Consider the following 22606-nt stretch of genomic DNA (forward strand, 5'->3'; position numbering starts at 1 on the left):
CCTCCAGCGCCCCCACTTCCCACCTATCTGAAGTGTGTAATCTAAACTGGCAAGAACAAGGCATCTCCTTCACCCCACACAGGTTCTAGATCCTTCTAGATCTGCCTTCACCTCCCTGTCCAAGCCCAAGTGGTTAATGGATGTCAAAGATTCTACCCAAGGCCTGGGATGAGAGGAATTTTGCAATGCCCCCAAATGGTGTTAGGCCAGCACAGATGGCGAACCCTGATTAGCTGCCAGACACATGAGCTGAGGGGAGCAGTGAAACGGCCAGCTGGGCACAAGGCAGATGCTTGATGATTGTCAGGTAAAAACGGAAATATGCTTTCTCCGTTGCCTTCAAGGAAACACTGAGGATTGAGACTCCAGCTTTGGGGTGGGGGAAGGAGGAAGGCAGGATTCTGCTCAGCTCTGAGCTTTGGACTGTGAAATGTGGGAATCAGCGGAACAGACCTGAGGCAGACGGCTTGCACCAGGGGAGTCCTGGGAGCTCTGGCTCAGACCGGTTGAGAGTGGTTTCTGGCAGTTGCCCCAGGAAGCTTTTAGGCTTTAGAGGAAGATGGGTAGGTTTGTGGAAGGCTGTAGTTTTAGTCCCACATTCGGGGAGATCGTTCATTGCTCTGTGCATGGTTTTGAAGTTTTTTTTATTTTTTATTTTTTTAATAAACTGGCTGGTTTGGGGACTAGAGAAGAGAGAAGGACCCTGCAGGGCACTGAAAACTTCTGATTAGTTCTTTCAGCTACAAGGTCCTTAGAGAAGCTCATTAGGCCTGATAGGCCGCTTCCGGGGCCTGTAGGAAGCCGGGACCAGAGAAAGCTAGCCACCAGTCCTTAAAAGGTCTCCTGTGTTTTCTTTCTGTACCTGGAGGAAAATGTCAGGGATTGACCTAAGAACCCAGAAATATTGATTGAATACTTGAGTGTGAAGGGAAGCCTGATGGGTAGAAAGTTCCTGCTCCGTGAGGCCCAGATGACAGATTTGCCTCAAGGTATAGAGACAAGACAGGCACAAAGCGCTTTCTCAGCTGCAGCCAAGCTTTACCCACCACTGTTTGCTTTGCTTTGTTACGAGCTTGCAGCATTTATTGTCTCGGCTGATTCTCCCTCTGTTTTATGAAGTGAGAAGTGTTCTCCTTATTTCAGAGCTACTGATCACGCCTCAGGGAAGATGAATGGATTCAAAGTCACCTGGTGCTGAGTGGCAGAGTCGGGATTTGAACCTATGTGGGCCTCTCTAGGGCTTTCGTGTGTGTGTGTGTGTGTGTGTGTGTGTGTTCAACAGCCCACCCTAGACAGCCCTTGACGGCTTTCATTAAGAAGTGTCCTGATCTAGGGAAACGAACCCTTCCCTGTAATTTCTTTTGGGGGAAGAGGTTTGGAGTAGGGGCTCCCTCATGAGACACAGTCAATTTCACCACAGTCCAGGATAGTGAACGTGGACCTTTTGTTAGCTGTGTTAGGCCCAGCCAGAGCCTGAATATAAGAAGGTATGAAGAGAACTCAGGAAACTAATCATCTATCGTTGCAAAAATGCAAGAGGTTCATTCTGACCATTGCGCAATGGGGTCACCCCTGCTGGTCAGCTAGGAGTGGCACCGGGAGACAAAGACCTTGGGTTTTTAAAAGACACAAGGCGGAATCTTCTGGGGTTGCCTTATTGGCGATTTAGGATTGGATGAGGTGTTTAACTTTTAAAATAATTGGTCAGTTCTGGTCACCCTTAGGTCCAGTCAGCCCTGTCGTAAATATCTGATCTTCAAGTCAGTTTGGAATTTCCTGCCATCCACAGTTAAAGATGGGAGAGTGATTAACTCATACCATGTCTGTTCTGAAGAGTGGGGGTTACAGGCTTTGGATCAAAGGTCAGGAGAAGGATTGGGGCCATTTGGCCCAGTTTCCAAACAAAGCCCATCTCACCGGCGCCAGCCGGTGATTTTTTTTCTCCATTTAGTAGAGATCTCTGTTCTCTTCCTTATCTCTGCCCTCACAGATGGCTAATGTCAGGAACTTTTACATTCCTCGGCTCTCTGGAAAAGCACTAAGAGGCTTTAATTAACATGGGCCTAAAATTTGCAAATATAAGTTATAAGGCAATTAAAAGAAACATAGGTTACAAAGTTAGTCTGATTCTTTCAGCTGTACATATCAGGTTTGACAGGAAGCTTGTATTTATAGGTCGAATTAACAGGAACAGAGATCTGGCCTGAAGGTAGCCATCACTAACTTTCTAGGGTGTTGCAGCCCCTGGGATCCTGGTTCCCAACCCTGGGACTTGAATTTCCTCTTAACTGTTTGCAGCAGGAAGGGAGAGGGAACGGAGTCTGTCGGGCTGAGGTGGCTGGTGTCTCGCAGCAGGCTGTGTTCCGTCAGGATGGGCCAGTGCTTACGAGGGGCTCTTGCTCCCTGTTGGTTTAGAATGTGTGACTAGGAACACCTTTGTGAGAATTTTGTTTGTTTTTCGAGGCAGCGTTTCTTTGTTTTAGCCCTGGCTGTCCTGGGCTCACTCTGTAGACCAGGCTGGCCTCGAACTCAGAGATCCACCATCTCTGTCTCCCGAGTGCTGGGACTACAGGTGTGCAGCACCACTGCCGGCTCCTTTGTGAGATCTTAATTGTGCTTCAGACGCTTCCAAGAAATACATGTCTGTCTTTCCCTAAAGCTTTCCCGGAGGATAAAGTCCCATGATGCCCCTGAATATGGCAGAGCTATCACTTCTAAAATGCTAGCATCATTCCTGGATTGTGAAAGTCTGGGTTCATCTCCTGTGGATGAGAAAACACAATTCATCCAATATATCTTTTTGTTTTAAGATTTATATTTAAAATATTTTTTGTTTTTTTGAGACAGGGTTTCACTGTGTAGCCCTGGCTGAGTCACTATGTAGACCAGGCTAGCCTCAAACTCAGAGATAAATTCCTTCTTCTGCCTCCCAAGTACTGAAATGAAGGTGTGCACCACCGTTCCTGATTCTATTTTTAATTACATGTATTTGTACACTTGTATGTATGAGTTCATACATGCTTGTGAGTGCAGATGTCCTGGAGGCCAGAAGAGGGCATCAGATCCCCTGGAGATAGAAGGACAACCAGCCTTTCACTCTTGCCCGAGGTGCATCTACCCTATTTCTGCTGTTACTGGTCTCTTCATTAACACTGGGATGAGCAATTTCAGGCTTCCCCAGGGATCCTTCAGGCATTTGGTGGCAGGTTAGGACCACCAACGCATTTGGCCTGTGGACCGAACCGCCACTGAGTTCTTGGTGGGTGAGAAAGCCGTACTGGATTACTCTTACCTTATTGTGTAAGTCTGTCTAAAAATTCCCCTTTCATGTATCGTCATTAGGTCAGCTCTGATCCCTTTAGAGAACACTTTGTCCTTACCATTTTATTTCCTAAGTCAGAAAAAAAAAATGGCTTTTTTTTTTTTCCAGTTTTTTAGACAGGGTTTCTCTGTGTAACCCTGGCTATCCTGGAACTCACTCTGTAGACCAGGCTGGCCTCAAACTCACAAGAGATCTCCTGACTCTGCCTCCCGAGTGCTGCAATTACAGGCATGTGCCACTGAGCCTGGCTTTTATTGATTTTTTTTTTTTAAACATAACTAACCATACAGTTTAAGGCTACAAAGGCCAACAGTTAAGGCCAAGAGAAGGAGGATTAAGGGGCCGGTGATGGCAGAGACCAGGCGGTCAGCCAAGGTGACCCAGAAAACAGGAGCAGACACAGCTATCAGACTCGTGCTTCCTCGTTCCTTCTCCTTTACGTGGTTTCCGACCAAGGCAAGGGGCTCTCTAAGGACAACAGACTGGTTGTCAGCAGCAGGTTTGTCCCAGGGCTTCGCAAAGGTCTGTCTCCCCGTTCCACGAAGAGCAGATCTGAGCTCCTTTGGTTCTGTTAGACCACCTCAGCCTCCTCCTCCTCCGGAGGTGGAGTGCCCGGCTGACCTGGGCACTGGCTTATCTGACACTTCTCTCCTCCGATGACAGCGGAGGGGCTAGCTGTGGCTGACCCAGCTGTTCCTGCCCCTGTGAAGGGCGGGTGAAGATGGGGGCAGCTCGTTTGTCCTGACTAGCTCAGAGTCTAGACTGAAGTATGTCCTGCCCTCTTTCCCGCTAGGAACAGGTATCTGGGAACAACACACACGGGTGTGCCCCTCACACTGATCTGAGGAAGCCGATCTGCTGTCTGCTGTCTCAGCCAGCCAGTGGTGTCAGGAGCATGGTGGAACACCCAGCCACCGTTCTGAGGCAGTTCCGCTGCCTCCTCGGAAAGGGAGCTGGCCAAGTCATGTTTAGGGGAGACTATGTGAGTGCCTTTTCCTTGGAGAGCTCCCAAGGTCGCCCTGGTGGATGCCAACCACAGCCTGCTGACTCTCTCAAAGCGGCTAAGGGTCTGGCTGAAGCTAACTACGTAGTTAGGGGATTTAGGGTCTGTTTGGAGCGGCTGGGTATTTGCCGCTCTAGTTGGCAGCGTAAAACTGGGAGAGCGGAGCCCCAAAATCAGGCAGACTAAGGTCTCATGCAGTCCCCAACTTTATTCCGAGTCAGGCGATTTATACTCCGAGCGTTAAGAGGATTCACGTGTGAGGTGTTCAATCTCAAGGACAGGCCGGTATGGCAAAAACATGTTTTTCCACTGATAATGCAGCTGAATGAACAGCTGGTGTGAACTCACGCCTATGCACTATGCCTGTGAGGTGTGAAAGCACATTCCAGGAGCAGCAATTCTGTGTTTTGAAGAAACCCAGGTTACAAGGTTTTATTTTCTCATGAGTGTTCAGAATTCTCCCACCTGACTCCATTAGTTGATGTACTTTTTCTTTTCTTTCTTTTTTTTTTTTTAAACTAGTTTTAACACAGACAGCTGGGCCTCTGGATTTGGGGTGCCTCCTCATGTTGAGTGAGGAACGGGCATCCTGTGGACTGGGGGACAGGTCGGACTGGGTTTCATTTCCTTAAGGACCATCACGTGGGACCCAGCGGTCTCTTTTCCCTGGGCGGCTGTCTCTTGCAGGGTGAATTTGTCTCCCAGGTCCCTCCCAGAGGCATGGAGACCTGACTCCCAGGGTCTCCCTGCAAACTGGCAGTGGGTGCCCGCCCCAGCCAGGCCCTGACTTTAGCAATCATGGGGTTACAACTTCCAGCAGGACAGACTGAAGGAGGTTTCTCCATTTCTTTCTGGAAATAGGAATCTTTGTGTCCCAGGATTCCGTTTCTCAGCCCGTGCTGCACAGGGATCCTGCCCGCTTCCCTGACAGGGGATGGACCACTGAACTAGAGGTTTGAAGCCCCTTTGCCAGGATAACAGAACCTCAATCTATGCTCTCCTTCATCCCCCAACCCGCCCTCTAAGAGGCACAGTCACAGGGCGCAAAGGTCCGTCCAGAAATGGGGTTGGCCATCTATCTTTCCATTATCCCTTTCTCAGTTCCGAAGTCCAATCTTCTGGTCTGCAGCGGTTGCAGACCCAGACCCCAGGGAGGCTTTAAAAAGGGAACTTAACACCTGCATCTGCCCCAGCGCTCGGAGACTCCAGCAGCAGCCCGAAAGCCCGTCACACTCTGGCCTAGTTTAGCTGAAAGCGATGAATCCAGGGCTAAGACAGCTAGTTTGACTTTGCTTAGGCGGTGAGGATGACTGGGCAAAGTCCCTTCCAGACAGGGCCCAGGGTCCAGGGCGGCATCCACTTTACCCAAACCAAGCCTCCCGGCTAGAAGCGTGTGGGGTGAGTGGGCTTTGGCGGTGGGAGATGGCAGGATTGCCTTTATGGCCGGTTAAAGGCTGGGCGAGCTTCCTGTAAAGCCTGCGAGGAGTTGAGAAGGGGGTGACTGGACGTTTCTGCCTGGGGGTTCTTGGAGTTTGGCAAGAATGGGAGGTTGTCTCCAAGCTTTACTCATCCTTCCTACCTGACCAGAGCTCTGTGACCTAGATGCAGGGTGAAATTTCCAATGAGTATTTATTACCTTTGCCAAACCTTGAAATGCTTCACCCCACCAAAATCCATCAGCTGTGAAGGGTCTTCAGTGTCCTAATCACAATTTTGAAGAGTTCTCGTTGATGGTTTCCTGTCTGGACTGTTTTTTCGTTTTGGGGGCGGGGTGAGGGAGTCATCACAGAAGTGTTCTCTGTCTCTCATTCCCACCTGCAGTTAGTGAGCGCACTGCAGACGAAGCACCGCGTTCTTTACAGTCAGCGTGGCCCACGCTCTCCCGAGCACCTGCCTCTCTTCTCTTCCAAGCTCACGAGTTCGTCTTTTGAAAGCATCTTTCCACGGGCCAGCCCCTCTCTAGTTCTCCCCGGGAACATCTGGGCTCTGCAGCCTTCTCTGCTGCCATCTCTCTCCTCCCAGAGCCTCCACGGGCCTCTCAGGCTCCTTGGAGCTGTTTCAACGGTTCCATCACAGCCACGCTTCAGGTTTCCATGGCGATGACTTGTTGCCAGACCTGGCTTGGCACCGTGGGCTCCCGGCTGTAGATGGGGTCAGGGCTGGGTGAAGTACTGATTGTGCACCCAGATGATGGTCACCAGATGACGGTCACCAGATGACGACGGTCAGGTTGGCCAGCCCAAGCTTGGTGGCTCTTCTGGGCATCGTCTGACCCATGCCAGTGCGGCAAAACGCAATAGCTGAACTGGGATGGGCAGCCCATGTGCCGCCAAGCCTGCTGACGGCCCTCGGCCCAGACGTCAGGGCACCTTGAGTTCCCATTGGTAGCCTGAGGTTTCTCTTCCTTTCTCATGGCTGAGTCCTTGCATATCAGGGAACTCTTAGGCAGAGGGCCAGTAACCAGAATGTTGGTAGGGGTTTGTCCAGAGCTAGACTAGCTGAGTTTTTGTAATAAGTCCCTTCCAATCAATGAGTTTGACCAGTCTGCCATAACCAGAAAAGAACGAGTCACAGCCCCTTGTCCTGGCTCTGCAGTCCAGGAGGTCGTCCATGGAAAGCAGACAGTTTGGCCTGTTGCTCCTTGGAACATTGTTTATTATTTTTAGAAGTGGAGGGACCAAGAGGTTCCATCCAGACAGCGTGGGCTTCCCTGGTGTCAGTCAGGAAGTTAGCCGGTTTGCTCCCATCCTCACCGCCCCCTGGACTCCCAGGGGATAAGGTGTAGGAGCCCTGGGCCTGTCCGTTTTCAGGTAGCTGGAAAACCAGATGGCTGTCCTTCTCTTTTTCCTTTCTGCTAGGGACATTCACTCTTCCAGTGGCCATCTGCTTACAACAGGCACATTGGTCCTTTTCCAAACATTTTCTTTCCCTTCCTCTGGGTCTAGTCCCTATGTTTCCTCTTCTGTCTGTTTCCCCAAAAGCAGTAATCACCACACATGATCTCTTTCCCTGTTTGTCTTCAGCTGAATCACAGAGCCTTTCCAGAAATGCAGCGGATGAGTCATCAGGTCCCTGAGTAACCTGACTTACCTTGCATAGGTTAGTGGGTTTCCTGGCTGCCGCATCTGTCAAAGTGTCCAAAGCCTCCTTACTTTCAGTGGCAGTGGGGTCCCAGCTGCCCGGGTGGACGGGAAGGTTTGTTCTATCTGTCCCCTGCAGAGCTCACAGCCGGCTTCCTACGTTCCAGCTGGAGCCTGTCTCGCGCCTCAGCTGTGAGCACGGTGGTCTGGAGTTGCTGGCAGTTGTCCCAGGTTGGCTGGTGAGCGTCAAAGAGTTTCTAGCAGACTGGTAAGGCTTTGTGGCTTTTCAGAAAACGAAGGGTTTGGGTCTTCCAATTACACAAGCCATCGGCAGAGAAGAGGACATCAATCGTGAATGGGGCTAAGGTCTCTTTCCCCATCCTCCTCTTTTGGCCGGTAGCCAGAACCTGGTGGGGATGCTCCCTTAGGGGCCGAACAGGGCAGGCTCCCGGAGCCTCAGTAATGCTCGCTGGCTCCTGCCTGAGGGAAGGACGGGGTGTGGAAGGCCTCTGGCTTCCCTCCATGGAGTCCCTGTCTCCTGGCCTCCGATGTACCTACCTCCCTTTGGTCTGGTGGGGTTTAAGGACCTGGAATTTCCATCTCCTCAGTTGGAGCAGGAAGAACTGGTGGTTCTTTGGTTTCTCTAAACATTCTGGCCAGACTAAGTATAGAGTGACAGGCCAGTGGAAGATCACTCTGCCCCTGGCCTGTCCCTGAACTCAGGACTTGGAAATCCTCACCCCTGTGACTCAGGAACAACAGCCAAGCAACAGCTCACTGCCTGTGCTCCCGGGACCTTATAAAAGCCTTCCTCTGCCCAGCCTGCCTCTGTCTCTGTTCCTGCTTGGAGGCCAGCACCAGCCTGTGCTTTTCCCCATAAATCTGTGTGAGGTTTGTTGTGTGGTGTGACTCTCTGGTATTCACTGGCTCCCAACTGTCAAGAGACCCTTGTGCTGGAAACCCTCCCGACAGGAGTACCCTAACTCCCAGGATGGAGCACAAGTTTTCAACCGTGGGAGTGGATGCAAAACAAGAGTCAATACCTGGTCCTTTTCAAAATTAAATTTTTTTTTCTGGGTGCGGTGGTGCACACCTGTAACCCCAGCAGGCAAAATGCTCATACACATTTGGGAAAAAAAAAAAACACAAAAAACTATTTATTTATTTCTTTATTTAGAGATAAGGTTTCTCTGTGTATCCCTGGCTATCCTGGACTCACTTTGTAGACCAGGCTGGCTCAACTCACAGAGATCCACCTGCCTCTGTCTCCCTGAGTGCTGGGATCAAAGGCGTGCGCCCCCACTGCACTTGAGTACTAGATTTTTCGCAGCGCACTACCACGCCCTATCAGCGGTCTAACAGCCCTGTCTTGAGGACTTCTGTAATACTGTTCCTAGCCCACGGGTCTATACAGCCAACGCTTAATTAAAAATGCCCATAGTTATATAATCCTTAAAGGAGCAAGGAGGAGCAGGTTCGGTTCCCCCCTGCTCCGGGGTCCTGGAAATCAGATCTGCGCCGCCGGTGTCTCCGGAGTGCTGATCAAAGGCAAGAGCCACCGCGCCTGGCTGCGGTTTCCTTACTGACGACCGAGGAATTCAAACTCAGAGTATTCTGAAGTTGCCAAACTATAAACCGCGACGCCAGCCCTGACTCTGCTCCGCAGATCTCTCCCCAACACTCTTCCATCGTGACCTAAAACAAACGAACAACAACAACAACAAAAACCCAGCGAGCGGGGCGTGGTGGCTCCACTCCATGGGCAGCGGCTGCGGGTCTCAGTTCTGGGTCAGCCAAAGCTCCCGAGACATCCCGGCTTGGACATCAGCAGGAGAACCACGTTTTCCTGGCTCAGGGTCAGGGAGAAGGGCGAAGATTCAAGGGAGGGCGCCGAGGAGCGCCGAGGCCGGGACTGCGGGAGGGACGCCGGCGAGGGCGGCCTCGAACCGCGGCCCCGCGCGTCCCCCAGGTTCTCACCGAAGCGCTGGGACCGCCCACCAGCCCGGGGGCGGGGAGCTGGGCGCCGATCGCCTATCAGCGCTGCGGACGCGGAGCCGGGCTCCTCCTCATTGGTGAGTGTTTGGATGACGTCGCTGCAGGGCGGAGAGGGCGTCGTGATTGGTTGGCGCTGGGGGGCGGGTGTGCGCCCCGAGTCTGCGCCGAACTTTCGCCGTCCGTGTTTCCAGGCGGCCGTGGGGGCCTCGGAGGGCGTGGACACGGCGCCTGGGAGAGCTGGGTTTTGTCCTGCGGGCGCGGGGAGGGGGGGGACTCCCGAACCGGTGACCGGAAGTGATCCTACTGACCGGAAGCGAGGCCCGAAGGGAAAGCGCGGATGCCCTGAGGGAGGAGCTCTCCGCGAAGGGGGCGGAGGGGACGTTCCGAGCCGCGGGCGAGCTGCGGTCTGGGCTCCCGGGCTGCGTGCCGTGGGCGCCGGAGAGCCGAACTGCCTGCGCGGTCGGGACGCCTCACGCTCCCGAGAGCCGAGCGGGAGGGCTTTGGGCCCCGGCGCGCCTGACGGGAGCTTGGCTGGACGCGTGCTGCTGCTGCCTTTGGACGGCAGCCGGCGCCGGCTGGGGCAGGGAGGGAGCCGGGATGGCCTGGGCTCTGAAGCTGCCTCTGGCCGATGAAGTGATTGAGTCGGGGCTGGTGCAGGACTTCGATGCCAGCCTGTCCGGCATCGGCCAGGAACTGGGTGCTGGTGCTTACAGCATGAGGTGAGTGACATTCCCTGCAGAGCTCACCCCGGTAACAAAGGCAGGGTCCTGCAGCGGGTGGGGGAGGCGGCAGCGCCGAGTGTGAAGAGCCGCCTGCGGCGCGCTGGGCACTTTCTTTTTCCGTTGGTTTGAGTTCTGAGTGGTGGGCGTGGGAGGACTGGAAAACGATTCTAGGAAGCGTCAGCCCTGCGGGGTTCTTGCATCCAGAGGGCGGTGGACGCTTATGTGGGCATGTCTGGATTCATGGGAAGAAAGGGCCGGTGAGGGATGTCTAGAAAGTGGGGGAGTTGGGAACTGAGGCTCAAGGTTGGCTACGTGTTGGACGAAGAAATGACTTGGACAAGAAGTCCACATGCAGCAGACTCTTACAACAAACTTGTTTTAAGGGTTCACTTCCAGGGTTTCTGTCTTTGGAAACTTGAGCTGACTTTTTAAAAGTGACAAAGCCATGGGGACTAATGCGCGCCTGAAATACTAGCATTCCAGCCCTCAGGAAGTAGCGGCAGGGGGATCAGGAGTTCAGGGCCACCCTTGGCTACACAGCAAGGCCAGCGTGGGCTACAGGAGCTCCTGTCTCAAAAAAAAAAAAAAATGGCAAAGATAACTTCCAGATGTTTCTAGACACCTGTGTGGAGCTAACTGTCGAGAAAAGATGAAAAATCTCCTTTTGTTAGGAACGGTAGGGTGGAGAACACTGCGGGAACTGGATTAGCTGCAGGAGCTTCCTTCCCCTCAGTAGCCACTGTTTGGGTAATCCCTGCTTTGTTGTTGTGGTGGTGGTTATTGTTATTGAGACAGGGTTTCCATGCGTAGCCCTGGCTATCCTAGAACTCTGTAGAACAGGCTGGGCTCAAACTCAGATTCACCTGCCTCCGAGGACTGGGATTTAAGGCCTGTGCCACCACCACCCAGCCTAGGGCTGGATTCTTGACTGTGCCACAGAAAAGGAATTTTGGGATAAGTTACTATGAAGCAAAGTTAGAGTTTATTAAAAGGTTTTTCAGTATCGATGTTAGTATGGGGACTGAGAAAGTGAAGTGCTCAGGCAAGGAAGACACACCTTAGAATGGAGTTCAGGCTTCTCAAAGGGACCGTACCTAACTTTATAGTAACTATATTTAGTGGTTTTTGGTGGCACCTGGTGTTCTACTTAACAGGATTGCTAAGAAACCTAACAGATCATGGATCATACATGGAATTATTGCAGGTCTCAGGCTTCAGAAGTTAAGATGTTTTTACTGTAAACAAAAATGTCTTGTTTTGGGGATTTGCAGAAAATATCTGGAAGTCATGTAGGCTTAGGCCTGCAGGTGGATCACTGCTGCTGTGTGGAAGGAGGGTTCCCGTGCTGATAGTCTTCACGGAAAATATAGCCACTTGTGTTGGCATTCCCTCCCCCCACTCACGTGTATTGTGGAGGTCAAGGGGCAACATTCAGGAGTTGGTTTTGTCCTTCCACCATGAGGCTTCCAGGATGGCACTCAAGTCCTCAAGACTTGCTGGCAAGGGCCTGGAGTCATCAATTGATTCTTAGTGTCAGGGACTTTAGCCACACTCCATTCCCCTCCCACTTCCCTTTAAGTTTTGCCCTCTTTCTCTCTTGTTGTAATTTCCCCCTTTGAGACTTTTAAGGCTAAAAATCTGTTTTCTGGAACATCTTTGGTGTTGGGTAATGATGCAAACCCTACCTCTCTCCAGGGACCAAAAGTCTCAACCTGTCCAACCTAAGAAGGACATGAGAAGGCCCAAGCTTGGAGAGATTTTTTTGGAAATCTGGAATAGAGGGTGTCATTATTGGGAACATCAGACCACATAGCAATACAGACAATACAGGATTGAACTGTATTTTGTACACACATAATCTTTGAGTTTTATCCTTGTAAAGTTTTTTTTTTTTTTTTAATAAGCTAATCAGACTTTCTGTGATGTGCTTAAGCTTGGTTTTGTTCTGAATTTTTCCTGTTTCTGTTTTGGAGAAATCCTTAGTATTCCTATTTAAAATCTCCTTTCCCTGGCAATGGTGACCTACACCTTTAATCCCAGCACTTAGGAGGCAGAGGCAGGAGAATCTCTGAATTTGAGGCCAGCCTGGTTTACAGAGTGAGTTCCAGGACAGCCAGAGCTACACAGAGAAACCCTGTCTTGAAAAAAACAATAAACAAATGAAATAAAATCCCTGATTAGGCTGGGAAGATGCCAGAAGACGCTGCTTTACAAGCCTGCACAGGAGCTTCTGAATTTGATCCACCCCGACATGGAAAAGGCAGGTGCAGCCGCCCCAGTGCACTCCTGACCCCAGAGTCACTGGCTCTCGCTGACCAGCATGACTGTCTGGAAGACCTGCTCAGTGACAGACCGCATCCTGAAAGGATAAGACAGAGTGAGAGAGCAAGACACCCGTCCTGTGCCTTCACAGCTGCACACAGGGGCATGCTCACACACACACACACGAGTAAAGTCCCTCTCCGTTTGGAAAGGTTTTCTCTTTAATCTTTACAAAAGGTATCTCATCCATGGCCTCCTAGATCTCTCTAAAAAAGTTCTCTGTGTTCATGTGTGAAGAAAACTTAAGTGCAAGAAAAAGAAAAGAAAACAACAACCAGGAACTTGAATCTTTTTGACCTAAGAGAAGTTTGTCAAAAGTCAAAAGTACACTTTGACAGACGACACTTGGCCTCTTAGAAAACAAAAGCAGGGTTGTGTTGGCTTTCTGTCGAGCACATGTCTGGAGTATTAGAAGAAGAGTTCTGTTTTGTAGTGTGTCGAAACGGTCGTGTCTGGAATATGGAACTTTCAGACCCCTGGAATGTGGTTGTGGTATCCCACGCCCCTGAGCTGCCTGACAATGATGATGAGAAATAGGCTACTTTTGGCATATTTCAAGGTAGGGCTTTGCCGATGCAAATTTCTCTGATTAAACTTTTAAAACTATAAGTTTTCTGGAAGTAAATATGTATCTGACTTGATAAGGGTTTTTTGTTATTGTTAGCCCAGGCTAGCTTCCAACTTGCTGTGTGGCTGAGGATGGCCTCAAACTTCTGATTCTTACTGTTTGTTTTTGAGACAGGGTTTCTCTGTGTAGCCCTGGCTGTCCTGGACTCGCTTTGTAGACCAGGCTGGCCTTGAACTCACAGAGATCCTCCTGCCTCTGCCTCCTGAGTGCTGGGATCAAGGGCGTGCACCACCAAGTCCAGGTTATGTGGTACTAGGGATCAAACCCAGAGCTTTGTGACCGTTAGGCAAGCACTCTGCCAGCAGGTAGCCCCAGTCCGGGTCAGGATGTGTGTGTGGTATGTGCGTGAGTGCGTGTGTATGTGCGCGCGATCATCCGTGTGTGTGTGTGTGTGTGTGTGTGTGTGTGTGTGTGTGTGTAGGCCAGAGCTTGGAAGTCAGAAGGTGTTGGATCCCTAGATGGGAGTTTCAGAAAGTCAGGTCCAGCTAGTGTTTTCAACACGGGTCGGTGCTGAGGAGTGGAAATGGTGGGTGTCCGTCCTGTTCCTGACCTCTGTGGGGTTGCTTCAAGCTTGGTTCCCTTTAGGACAGCGGTTCTCAACCTGGGGGTCACGTATCAGATATCCTGCCCTTCAGTATCTACATCATGGTTCGTAACAGTAGCAAATTACAGTTGTGTGCGGTTGGGGCCCCTGCCCTGTGAGGTGCTGTGGTAAAGGGCAGCCGCGGTGGGAAGGCTGAGAGCCTCTGCATTAGGGTGACGTTGGCTCTGTTTCCCGTGTGTGGCTGCTGTCTATTGAGGTATGTTCTCTCTAGCCTCTGCTTTCTAGGACTTTCATCATCAAAGTGTGCTGGATTTGTGGAAGCTTCTCTGCTTCCATTGTGACGGTTGTGCGCTGTTTTCTTTAGGTCCATTACTGTGGTTCGTTGCATTCATTGACCTGAACATCCCTGCATTTCAGGGATAAAGCCAACTTGGTCATAGTGTGTAATTTTTTGCTGTCTGTATGGAGGTATTTTTGCTGTTTGGAGGTATTTTATTGTGTATTTTTGAGTTTGTTCACCAGAGATATTGGCCTGTAGTTTTCTGGTTTTGGTTGTTGCTGTATCTTCCCTGGTTTGGGTGTTACATTGATACAATAGGAATTTGGGAGTGCTCCTTTTGTTACTTTTCTTCTCTGTATTTTTAATAATTAAAGAAATACTGGCTATAGATCTTTGAATATCTGGTAGAATTCTGCTGTGAATCCGTCTGGCCCTGAACTTTTTTAAGCTGGAAGGGTTTTTATTACTAATTCAATCTCCTCATTTGTTGTGGGTCTATTTGGATTGCTGACTTCTTGGTTTCATTTTGGTTTGGGTGAATCTAGAAATCCATTTCTTTTACATTTTCTGCTTAATTGGAGTACAAGTTTTAAAAAATATTCCTGTATAGTATTCTGAACTTCTTTGATGTCTGTTGTAATGTTTCCCTGTTCATTTTTGACTGATAATTTGGGTTCTCCATTTCTTCTGGTTAGTTGGGCCAAAGGATCTGTCAATTTTGTTTATTTTAAAGAAACAGCTTTCTTTACAGAAAACAGAAGAAAACAGCAATGGGGGAGCTCCTATCTGTCTGATATTAATTAATAATTATATCAAAGAGTGAGTCTGTGTCAGAGGTCTTAGGACATCATCTCCTTCTAAGGGAGGGGTGTGTGTGTGCGTGTGCGTGTGCGTGTATACGTATACTTTTCCAGTAATCATTGCTTCAAGAAGACGTTCCTTTTTCGTCTGTTGGGCAGACCCCTCTCCCTCGTGTTTGATTTGCTGTCTGGTGTTAACCACCCTGTTTTCTCATCTCAGATAATGTGCACCTGTAGAATTTCTTTCTTGAGAAATTGGCAGCCACCTGAGGCAGGTTGAAGTTCACGGCAACTTACTCTTCTCTGTCAATTTCTGACGGCGCTGACTGTTGTTAGCCTTGAGCCAAACAGACTTCCTCACACCTGTCCCTCCTGGTTTCAGGAGAGAGTGCCTCAGCAGCTGGTAGGCCTGAAGGGAGAAGGTTAAAGCACAGTTAATTAGAGACCAGCCGTCCTTAGCCAGGAGGGGCCTGTGCAGAGCGTGCAGAGCTTTCATGACTGCTAGTCTGCAGTGCTCCTGTGCTGTCGTTGCTCCTGTCTTCCACCCAGATGCTTCCTGTTCTCTGCTGGGAGAAGCCCTCACCACTTGGCTTCACAGTTCTGTTCCTCAAGACCGGCCACAAGCTGCTGTGCAGCTGAGGCTGACCCGAGCTACTGTTTTATATGTGTGTATGTGTGTTTGATGCAAGTGCTTTTGTTCACTGAGCCATTTCACGAGTCTGACCCGATCTCTGCCCCTGCCTCCCAAGTGTAGGATTAACGGAGGGTCTGCCATGCCTGTCTGCGCAGCCTCGGACCAAACACCAGGTCTTGTGCATGTTAGGCAACCTCTGTCAGTGGGCTACGTCTCCAGCACTCAACTTACCCTTTCAACACACCAGCTTCTAGACCTTTATGTTTGACTGACGATGTGCCAGGCTTGCAGAGCATGGTGCCGATGCCTTTAATCCCAGCAGAGGCTGGTGGGTCTCTGTGTGTTTGAGGTCCGCCTGGTCTACGCAGTGAGTTTCAGGACAGCCAGGGAGGGCTAGGTAGAGAGAGATGTCTCAACACCCCCCCCCAAAAAAAAGAAAAAAAACCATGGTGTGCCCGATTGACATCAGTGTACACAGCTGTAGGCTCAAGACAGAAGGCTGAAGTCCGCACTACCCACGTCGACGTCATTCTTCAGATAGCGTCACTGACGAGCTAAGTGAGTGAAGCAGCTTAATAATAGAAAGTGCTTCCTTACACATTGGCAGAAAACACTGAGTCTTCCAGAATGGGTTTCGTAATTTGTAATCAGCTTCCCCTTGTGAAGAGAGCAGACTTTATTAATTGTACATGATAATGGACTTGATTATGACACGCACTTTGATAATTTTCACCTGCATCACATCCTCTTGCGTTCCACTCCCATGATCCTCTTTCTCTTTCCAGCTAGTCCTTGTGCTTGTGTGAGTGTATGACAAGAACTGGGTGTGCTAGTTAGACTTCTGTTGCTGTGATGATAGAACCATGACCAAGCAGCTCTGGGAGGAAAGGGTTTATTCAGCTCACACTTCCACATCACAGTTGATCATCAAAGGAATCAGGGCAGGAACTCAAGCAGGGCAGGAACCTGGAGCAGGAGCTGATGCGGAGGCCATGGAGGGGGCTGCTGAGTGGCTTGCACCTCGAAGCTTGCTCAGCTGCTTTCTTACAGAACACAGGACACCAGCCCGGGGATGGCTCCATTCCCTCCCTTCTGATAACTCTAGCTAGCCAGCACACTGGGTTTTATACTTCCAAATTGGTTCTTTTTGGATGCATTTTGTTTCAGAATAAGCAGGGGCCCACCATGTTTCTAGGGGTCTTTCCTCTCCATCTCTAGGATTGTAGAACTGAATGTTCTTCAGTCCAGCAGTAAAGAAATGCAGGAAAGCAAAAACATAGATAACTTTAGATTGTAAAATCTCTGAGGGGCTGGTAGGGTGGCTCAGGAGGTAAAGGCGCGGAGTCTGACCTGAGTTCATCCCTGAGCCACGTGATGGAGATTGTGACTGCCTGTTTCTAGTTGTGGAGTGGCTCGGCCCTAGCACACACCTTAAAGAAGATTTTTTTTTTAATTAGCTTATAGGTGAACCCTTTTTCTAAAGTGTATCAGCTTACATTTCCACTGGCAAACTGAGTCACAGCAGCTTCATCCTCTTGTGAGCTTTTGAATTGTCAAGTTATTTTAATCTTAGTGTTCTGGTGTGGGTGTGTACCTGTTCCTCAAAGGAAATTAAAATATTTTATTTTGAGAGTTTTATGGCATGTCTTTTTGGAAATGCACTTACTTTGGTACATTTTAAGAGCATTTCAAAAGTATAGTGAATGTCCATCAAGATTCACAGTGATGCCCACAGTATCCATGGTTAAAGTTAGTGAGAGAGTTTGCTAATTGTTTACATCTGTTTTATCATTATATGGTTTCCAAAATATTTCTAATGTATTTGTTCTTGTTTGGTTTTGAGATAGTATCTTACAGTGTAGGCCAAGCTAGCCTTGAACTCACTTCCTAGTAGCTTGAACTCAGCTTCCTAGTAGCTGAGACCAGCATAAGCAGGCTTTCTTTCTTTTTTATTTTAATTTTTTTTTTAATGTGCATTGGTGTTCTACCTGCATGTATGTCTGTGTGAGGATGTTGGGTCCCCTGGAACTGGAGTTACAGACAGGTATGAGCTGCCATGCGAGTCCCCTGGTCCTCTGGAAGAGCAGCCAGTGCTCTTAACCTCTGAACCATCTCTCCAGCTCCTAAATGTTTTCTTCTTCTCCTCCTCCTTTTGTCCTTTTGGTATTCGAGACAGGATTTCTCTGTAGCCCTGGCTGTCTTGGAACTCATTCTGTAGACCAGGCTGACCTCAAACTCACAAGTACCTTCTGCCTCTGCCATCTAAGTGCTGCGATTACAGGGGTGTGCCACCACTGCCCGGCATAAGCAGGCTTTCTGGTGAACTTTAAGGAGTTACCGAAGCTGTAGCTGGGTTTACAGTCCTTGCTGTGAACCTGGCCCTTGAAAGGTAAGGGTAATGGCATCAGGAATTCAGGAATTCAGGAATTGATGGTGTAGAGTTCAAGGCCAGTCTGGGTTATGAGACTGTTGTTTTAAACAGAATAAAAACCAGGGAGCTGGAGAGACAGCTCAGTAGGTAAGAGTCTGCTGAAGGAACAGAGTTTGCTACCCAGCACACACATGGCTGCTCATAACCACCTGTCACTCCAGTTCCAGGGATCTTACACCCTCTTCTGACCTGCACAGACACCAAGCATGCAAGTGATGCGCAGGCATGCATGTAGTCAAAACAGCGTACACATAAAGTTAGCACAGACAAAAAAGCAGAATCAAGCTGTGTAAGTCCTTACAGAACATCAGCTTGGTGCGAATAAAATTGCTACAGTTGCTCTCTGAGACCTCATGCGTCCTTGAGTGCTGCTTTTTTGTGCTGCTTTAAGAAAATACAAGTGCTGGGTACTGAATAAAGTTGGTTAATTTATCGCACTGTTTAGGATCAACCAGCAGGGTATTCACAGCTGCTCAGCTGTGTTTAGGGCTACTTGGTGGGTAGTGTCATGTGGTATAAATGTGTGAGCTTGATGAAAACTGCATTTTTGTTCCTTTGGCTTTTAAGAGCTGGGAATCTTGATGTTTCCTAGGCTGGCCAAGGACCACTAAGGACCAAGCATGCAGCTTTTGGGATGACTCCCCATTATCAAAATGCTTCCCTCACTGCCCTAGATTTCCAAGGGCTTTCCAAGGGCTTCTGCACTTGATTTTGCTAAATTAGTGAATCTGCTCTTGCACCTTCATCATCAGATAGTGACAGAAGTCATTGTTTTGTTTTAGTGATGTCCTTGCGTTGCCCATTTTTAAGCAAGAAGAGTCAAGTTTGCCTCCTGAGAATGAGAACGAAATCCTGCCTTTTCAGTACGTTCTGTGTGCTGCCACCTCTCCAGCGGTGAAGCTGCATGAGGAAACCCTGACGTACCTCAACCAAGGTCAGACCTCGCTGCCCTGCTGGGTCATGGGAGTCTAGTGGTAGATCTCTGGCGCTGCCTGGGAGACTTGACTCCTTTGTGGCCCGCCCATGTCCAGCTCTCTTCCTTGCTTTTCTCCACTGTCCATACCTGCCTCGCCGCTGTTCCCCGGCTACAGAGCGGGGACAGGCTGTTTGACTTCTTGTTTCAGTTTCTTTATCTGTAAAAATGGGATTGACAGTAACTTAGAAAGTAGAGTCTGTTACATGTAACAGGATATGAAAGTGCTTAGCACAGTGCCGGGCTTTAGTTGGTAACAAGTGTTATCTTGTGTGTTTAGCAACTGTATTCTTTCTGTCTGAGTCGAGACAAGTGAATTGTGATAGGTGTAATTTGTAACTACTTTTTCTTCTAGGACAGTCTTATGAAATCAGAATGCTAGACAATAGAAAACTTGGAGAACTTCCAGAAATCAACGGCAAGTTGGTGAAGGTAAAACAAACTTGTTTGTAGCTTTTTTTTTTTTTTTACTTGTTGTTGGTTTTTGTTTGTTTTGTTTCACAAAGTCTTATATATCCTAGGCTGGCCTTGTTTGTAGCTTTTTTTTTTTTATTTACTTGTTTGTTTTCTTTCACAAAGTCTTATTATATATCCTAGGCTGGCCTCGAACTCTTGAGTCCTGCCTCAGTTTACTAGAGTATAATGCTGGGATTTCAGGAACACACCATCATGCATGGCTGTGGTTTCTTCTTTCTGTTTCATGTTGTTTTGCATCCTTACAGGCAGGGATTGATGATATCGTTTGTCTGCCACAAATGGCTGGCAAGTGTGTCCGTGTGTGTAGTGTGTGAATCAAAACCAGAGCCTATGCATGTTGGGTAGGTGCTGAACCTCTGAGCCACCCCCCCCCCCCAGCTTCCCCTTAGAGTTAGCTCTCTGGTCCTTTGGACCCGGGCTTGGAGGAGAGCAGACAGTGCTGCTGATGTCTCTCCTTTTGTCCTGCTGCACCTGAGTGCAAGATGAGGCAGCAGCTTTCCTGGGGTCCCCCTCGGAGGATGGGTTGGAGGTCTCACTTTTGACTTGTCTGCTCAGACCCGTGTGGTCTGACTGACAGGCGCTGTCAGCGTTCCCAGCAGGACAGAAAGAACACTGCAGCCAAAGTGACCGCAGCAGCTAGGACTGCCCACCCAGGGAAGGAGGTCATGCAAAACAAGTGTAGAACAAAGCCAGGAGCCCCAGACCCGCTGTGGTGGATGGAGGGGCTGTCGGCTGTAAGACTTTGGGGCTCACAGCCAGGGGCAGGGCTTTATCGGCAACCGTGAGAGGCCTCGTGCCCCAGTGTTTGTGGTGTGTAGCCTTAGGCAAGCAGCACACACGTGATGGAGTGCGCTGGGTGGCTTGATGTGAGAGGAACGCATAGGTGTGCTCCACAAGGCTGCAGGCTGGCTCAGCAGGTAAAGGTTGTTGCAAAGGCGGGGATTTGAACTCTGTCCTTGAGAATTTCTGGCTGTGCACTCTCCAATAGAGAAAGAAGGACGAATAATAAGAATTAAAAAAAAAAAATTAAAAACAAGCAAATGCTGGGTAGTGGTGGCGCTCACCTTTAATCCCAGCATTTGGGAGACAGAAGCAGGTGGGTGTCTGTGAGTTCAAGGCCAGCCTGGTCTACAAAGCAAGTCCAGGACAGCCAGGGCTGTACAGAGAAACCCTGTCTTAGGGGAAAAACAAAACAAAAAACCCAAACCACACGCACACACAGAAATTGCTAGATTGTGGTAGAAGCCAGCCAGCGTTAACTTGCTAGTTTTGTTCTGTGAACGGGTTTGTGCACGCATGTGGACTGACACTGTCCTTCCCATAGAGCATATTCCGTGTCGTGTTCCACGACAGGAGGCTGCAGTACACTGAGCACCAGCAGCTAGAGGGCTGGAGGTGGAACCGCCCAGGAGACAGGATTCTCGACATCGGTAAGTCAGAAGGGGCTGTTGCTGGGGAAGCATCCTTGACTGTGTCCTCAGAGGCTGAGACCTTAAAGTGGCTTATCGCAGAGCATAAGAAAGGAACTTGTAAGATGACATCAGGATTGAAGTAGGACATGATCGTTAAACTCCAAAGCAGTTGATAAAAAAGCTTTTGTTTTGAACTGTGGTAATACAAAGTATGTTTGTATATGATAGAAAACTTCGTTTTTTTCCATTTCAAATGGGCAGCTGAATAATAAGTGTTTATTTGTGTAATAGGAGCTTTTCATTCCCCTTCCCCAGCCCCCATTAACACTGTCCTGCCCTGTCATTGTCCACTCTAGGAACCTCATGCAGGTTTGATGTTTGAGACTGGCTTCTGTGAGTTTCATGGTTCATCCGTGCTGTAGCCTTTGCCAGCACCTCTGTCCTTTAAAGCAGCAGAGCGCCCAGACCACACTGCCTGCTGTCCACTCCTCACCCGCCGGGGCACAGGGCGGCTCTTGCTGTGAACACGGGTGCCGTAATACTCGTCTAAGTCTCTGCTTTGGTTCCGTGTTTGTCTGAAGCAGAATCTCCGTGTTTAGCCCAGGCCAGCTCCTGACTGTCTCGAGCCACCACGCTCTACTGGGAAGTGGGGGTGCTGGGCCATATGGTAGTTCTATTTTTAGTCTTTCTGAGAAATACCTACAGTGCTTTTCCCAGTAGCATTCAAGTTCTCTCCTCATTTGACAATGTTTGCTCTTTTGTTTGTTGCGGTGCTGGAGATCTAACCCAGGCTCTTGCATATTAGACAAGCCCTTGATTTTTTTAAAGATTTAGTTTACTAGTACTATTATTTTTCAAATGATTTCACTCTGTAGCCCTGGCAGACCTGGAACTTTCCATGTAGACCAGGCTGGCCTTGAACTTAACAGTTACCTTTCTTCCAAGTGCTGGAATTGTGTCCCACTGTGCCTGGCTGATTATATTTTTATTATATTACATATATATTATATAATATATATAACATATATATTTATTATATTTTTACTTTTTATTGTTTTATGTATTTGTTTATTTGTTTTATTTTTCTAAGACAGGGTCTCACTGTGCAGTAGCTTTGGCTGTCCTAGAACCCCTGTGTAGATCAGGCTGGCTTCAAACTGACAGAGCTCTGCCTGCCTCTGCCTCCTCCCGGGTGCTGGGATTAAAAGCGTGCCCCACTGTACTCAACTTACGGTTTCTCTTAAAATCTATTTTATTTTTTGTGTATGGCTCTTTTGTCTGCATATATGTCTGTGTAACACATGTCTGGTGCCCAGGGAGGCCAGAAGAGGTTCTGGATCCCCTGGATCTGGAGTTAGAGACTGTTGTAAGCTGCCATGTGGGTGCTGGGAGCGGAATGAAGGTTCTCCCTCCACCTTGTGGCCTGGGGATTGAACTAGTAGTCGGGCTTGGCAGTAAGTCCCTTTTCTGGCTAAGCCGTGTGACCACATAGGACACATGGTGTTGAATCCAGTCCTTAAGCTTCTGCCTCCTGGGTGCTGGGTGGCGAGTGTCTGCCACCACCCCAGAGAGCACCTGGGTTTCTGCCTCTTAGTGTGCAGTTTAGGTGTCGTGTACTATTCTGATACACCTAAACATTGCTCTTTCGGAGTAACAGGATTTTGGCAAGTACAGTGTGCAGGCTCTTTGTGTGTGTGTGTGTGTGTGCTGACCCTGACCTCTTGTTCTACAGGTGGCTGCTAGATAAGCATAGCTACCAGATAAGTTCAACTGTTACTAATTTCACCGGAGAAAACACTGGTTATCATACAGATAATCTGAGATCTTTAACTATTAGGTGGCACAGGGCCTCCTTAATGCCCGAATTATCGCCAAACATGAGTATAGTGACATCACAGCTGTGCTGAGGACACTGCTATATATTCCCAGTGGTTATTTGTTTGTTTTTCTGTTTGTTTACTTGCTTTTGGTGTTTCAAGACGG

General features: G+C 49.1%; 1 protein-coding gene across 4 annotated transcripts in view; it reads left to right on the forward strand.

Annotated features, from left to right (window-relative positions):
- The first annotated feature begins 9591 nt into the window (after positions 1-9591).
- The window catches only part of Tfcp2 (transcription factor CP2), a 33328-nt gene continuing 20313 nt past the window's right edge, over positions 9592-22606 (forward strand). The window contains exons 1-4 of one of the 4 annotated variants that reach the window (XM_060388605.1): positions 9592-10119; positions 18544-18695; positions 19090-19166; positions 20536-20641. In XM_060388605.1, coding sequence (XP_060244588.1) covers positions 9998-10119; positions 18544-18695; positions 19090-19166; positions 20536-20641 — 457 coding nt within the window. In that variant the 5' untranslated portion in view covers positions 9592-9997. Of the gene's footprint in view, positions 10120-18543; positions 18696-19089; positions 19167-20535; positions 20642-22606 lie in introns of those variants that run through there. The other 3 variants (XM_021658790.2, XM_021658789.2, XM_060388606.1) reach the window with 3 other exon arrangements.

This window comes from Meriones unguiculatus, chromosome 8 (genome assembly GCF_030254825.1).
Source record: "Meriones unguiculatus strain TT.TT164.6M chromosome 8, Bangor_MerUng_6.1, whole genome shotgun sequence".
Lineage (NCBI taxonomy): Eukaryota > Metazoa > Chordata > Mammalia > Rodentia > Muridae > Meriones > Meriones unguiculatus.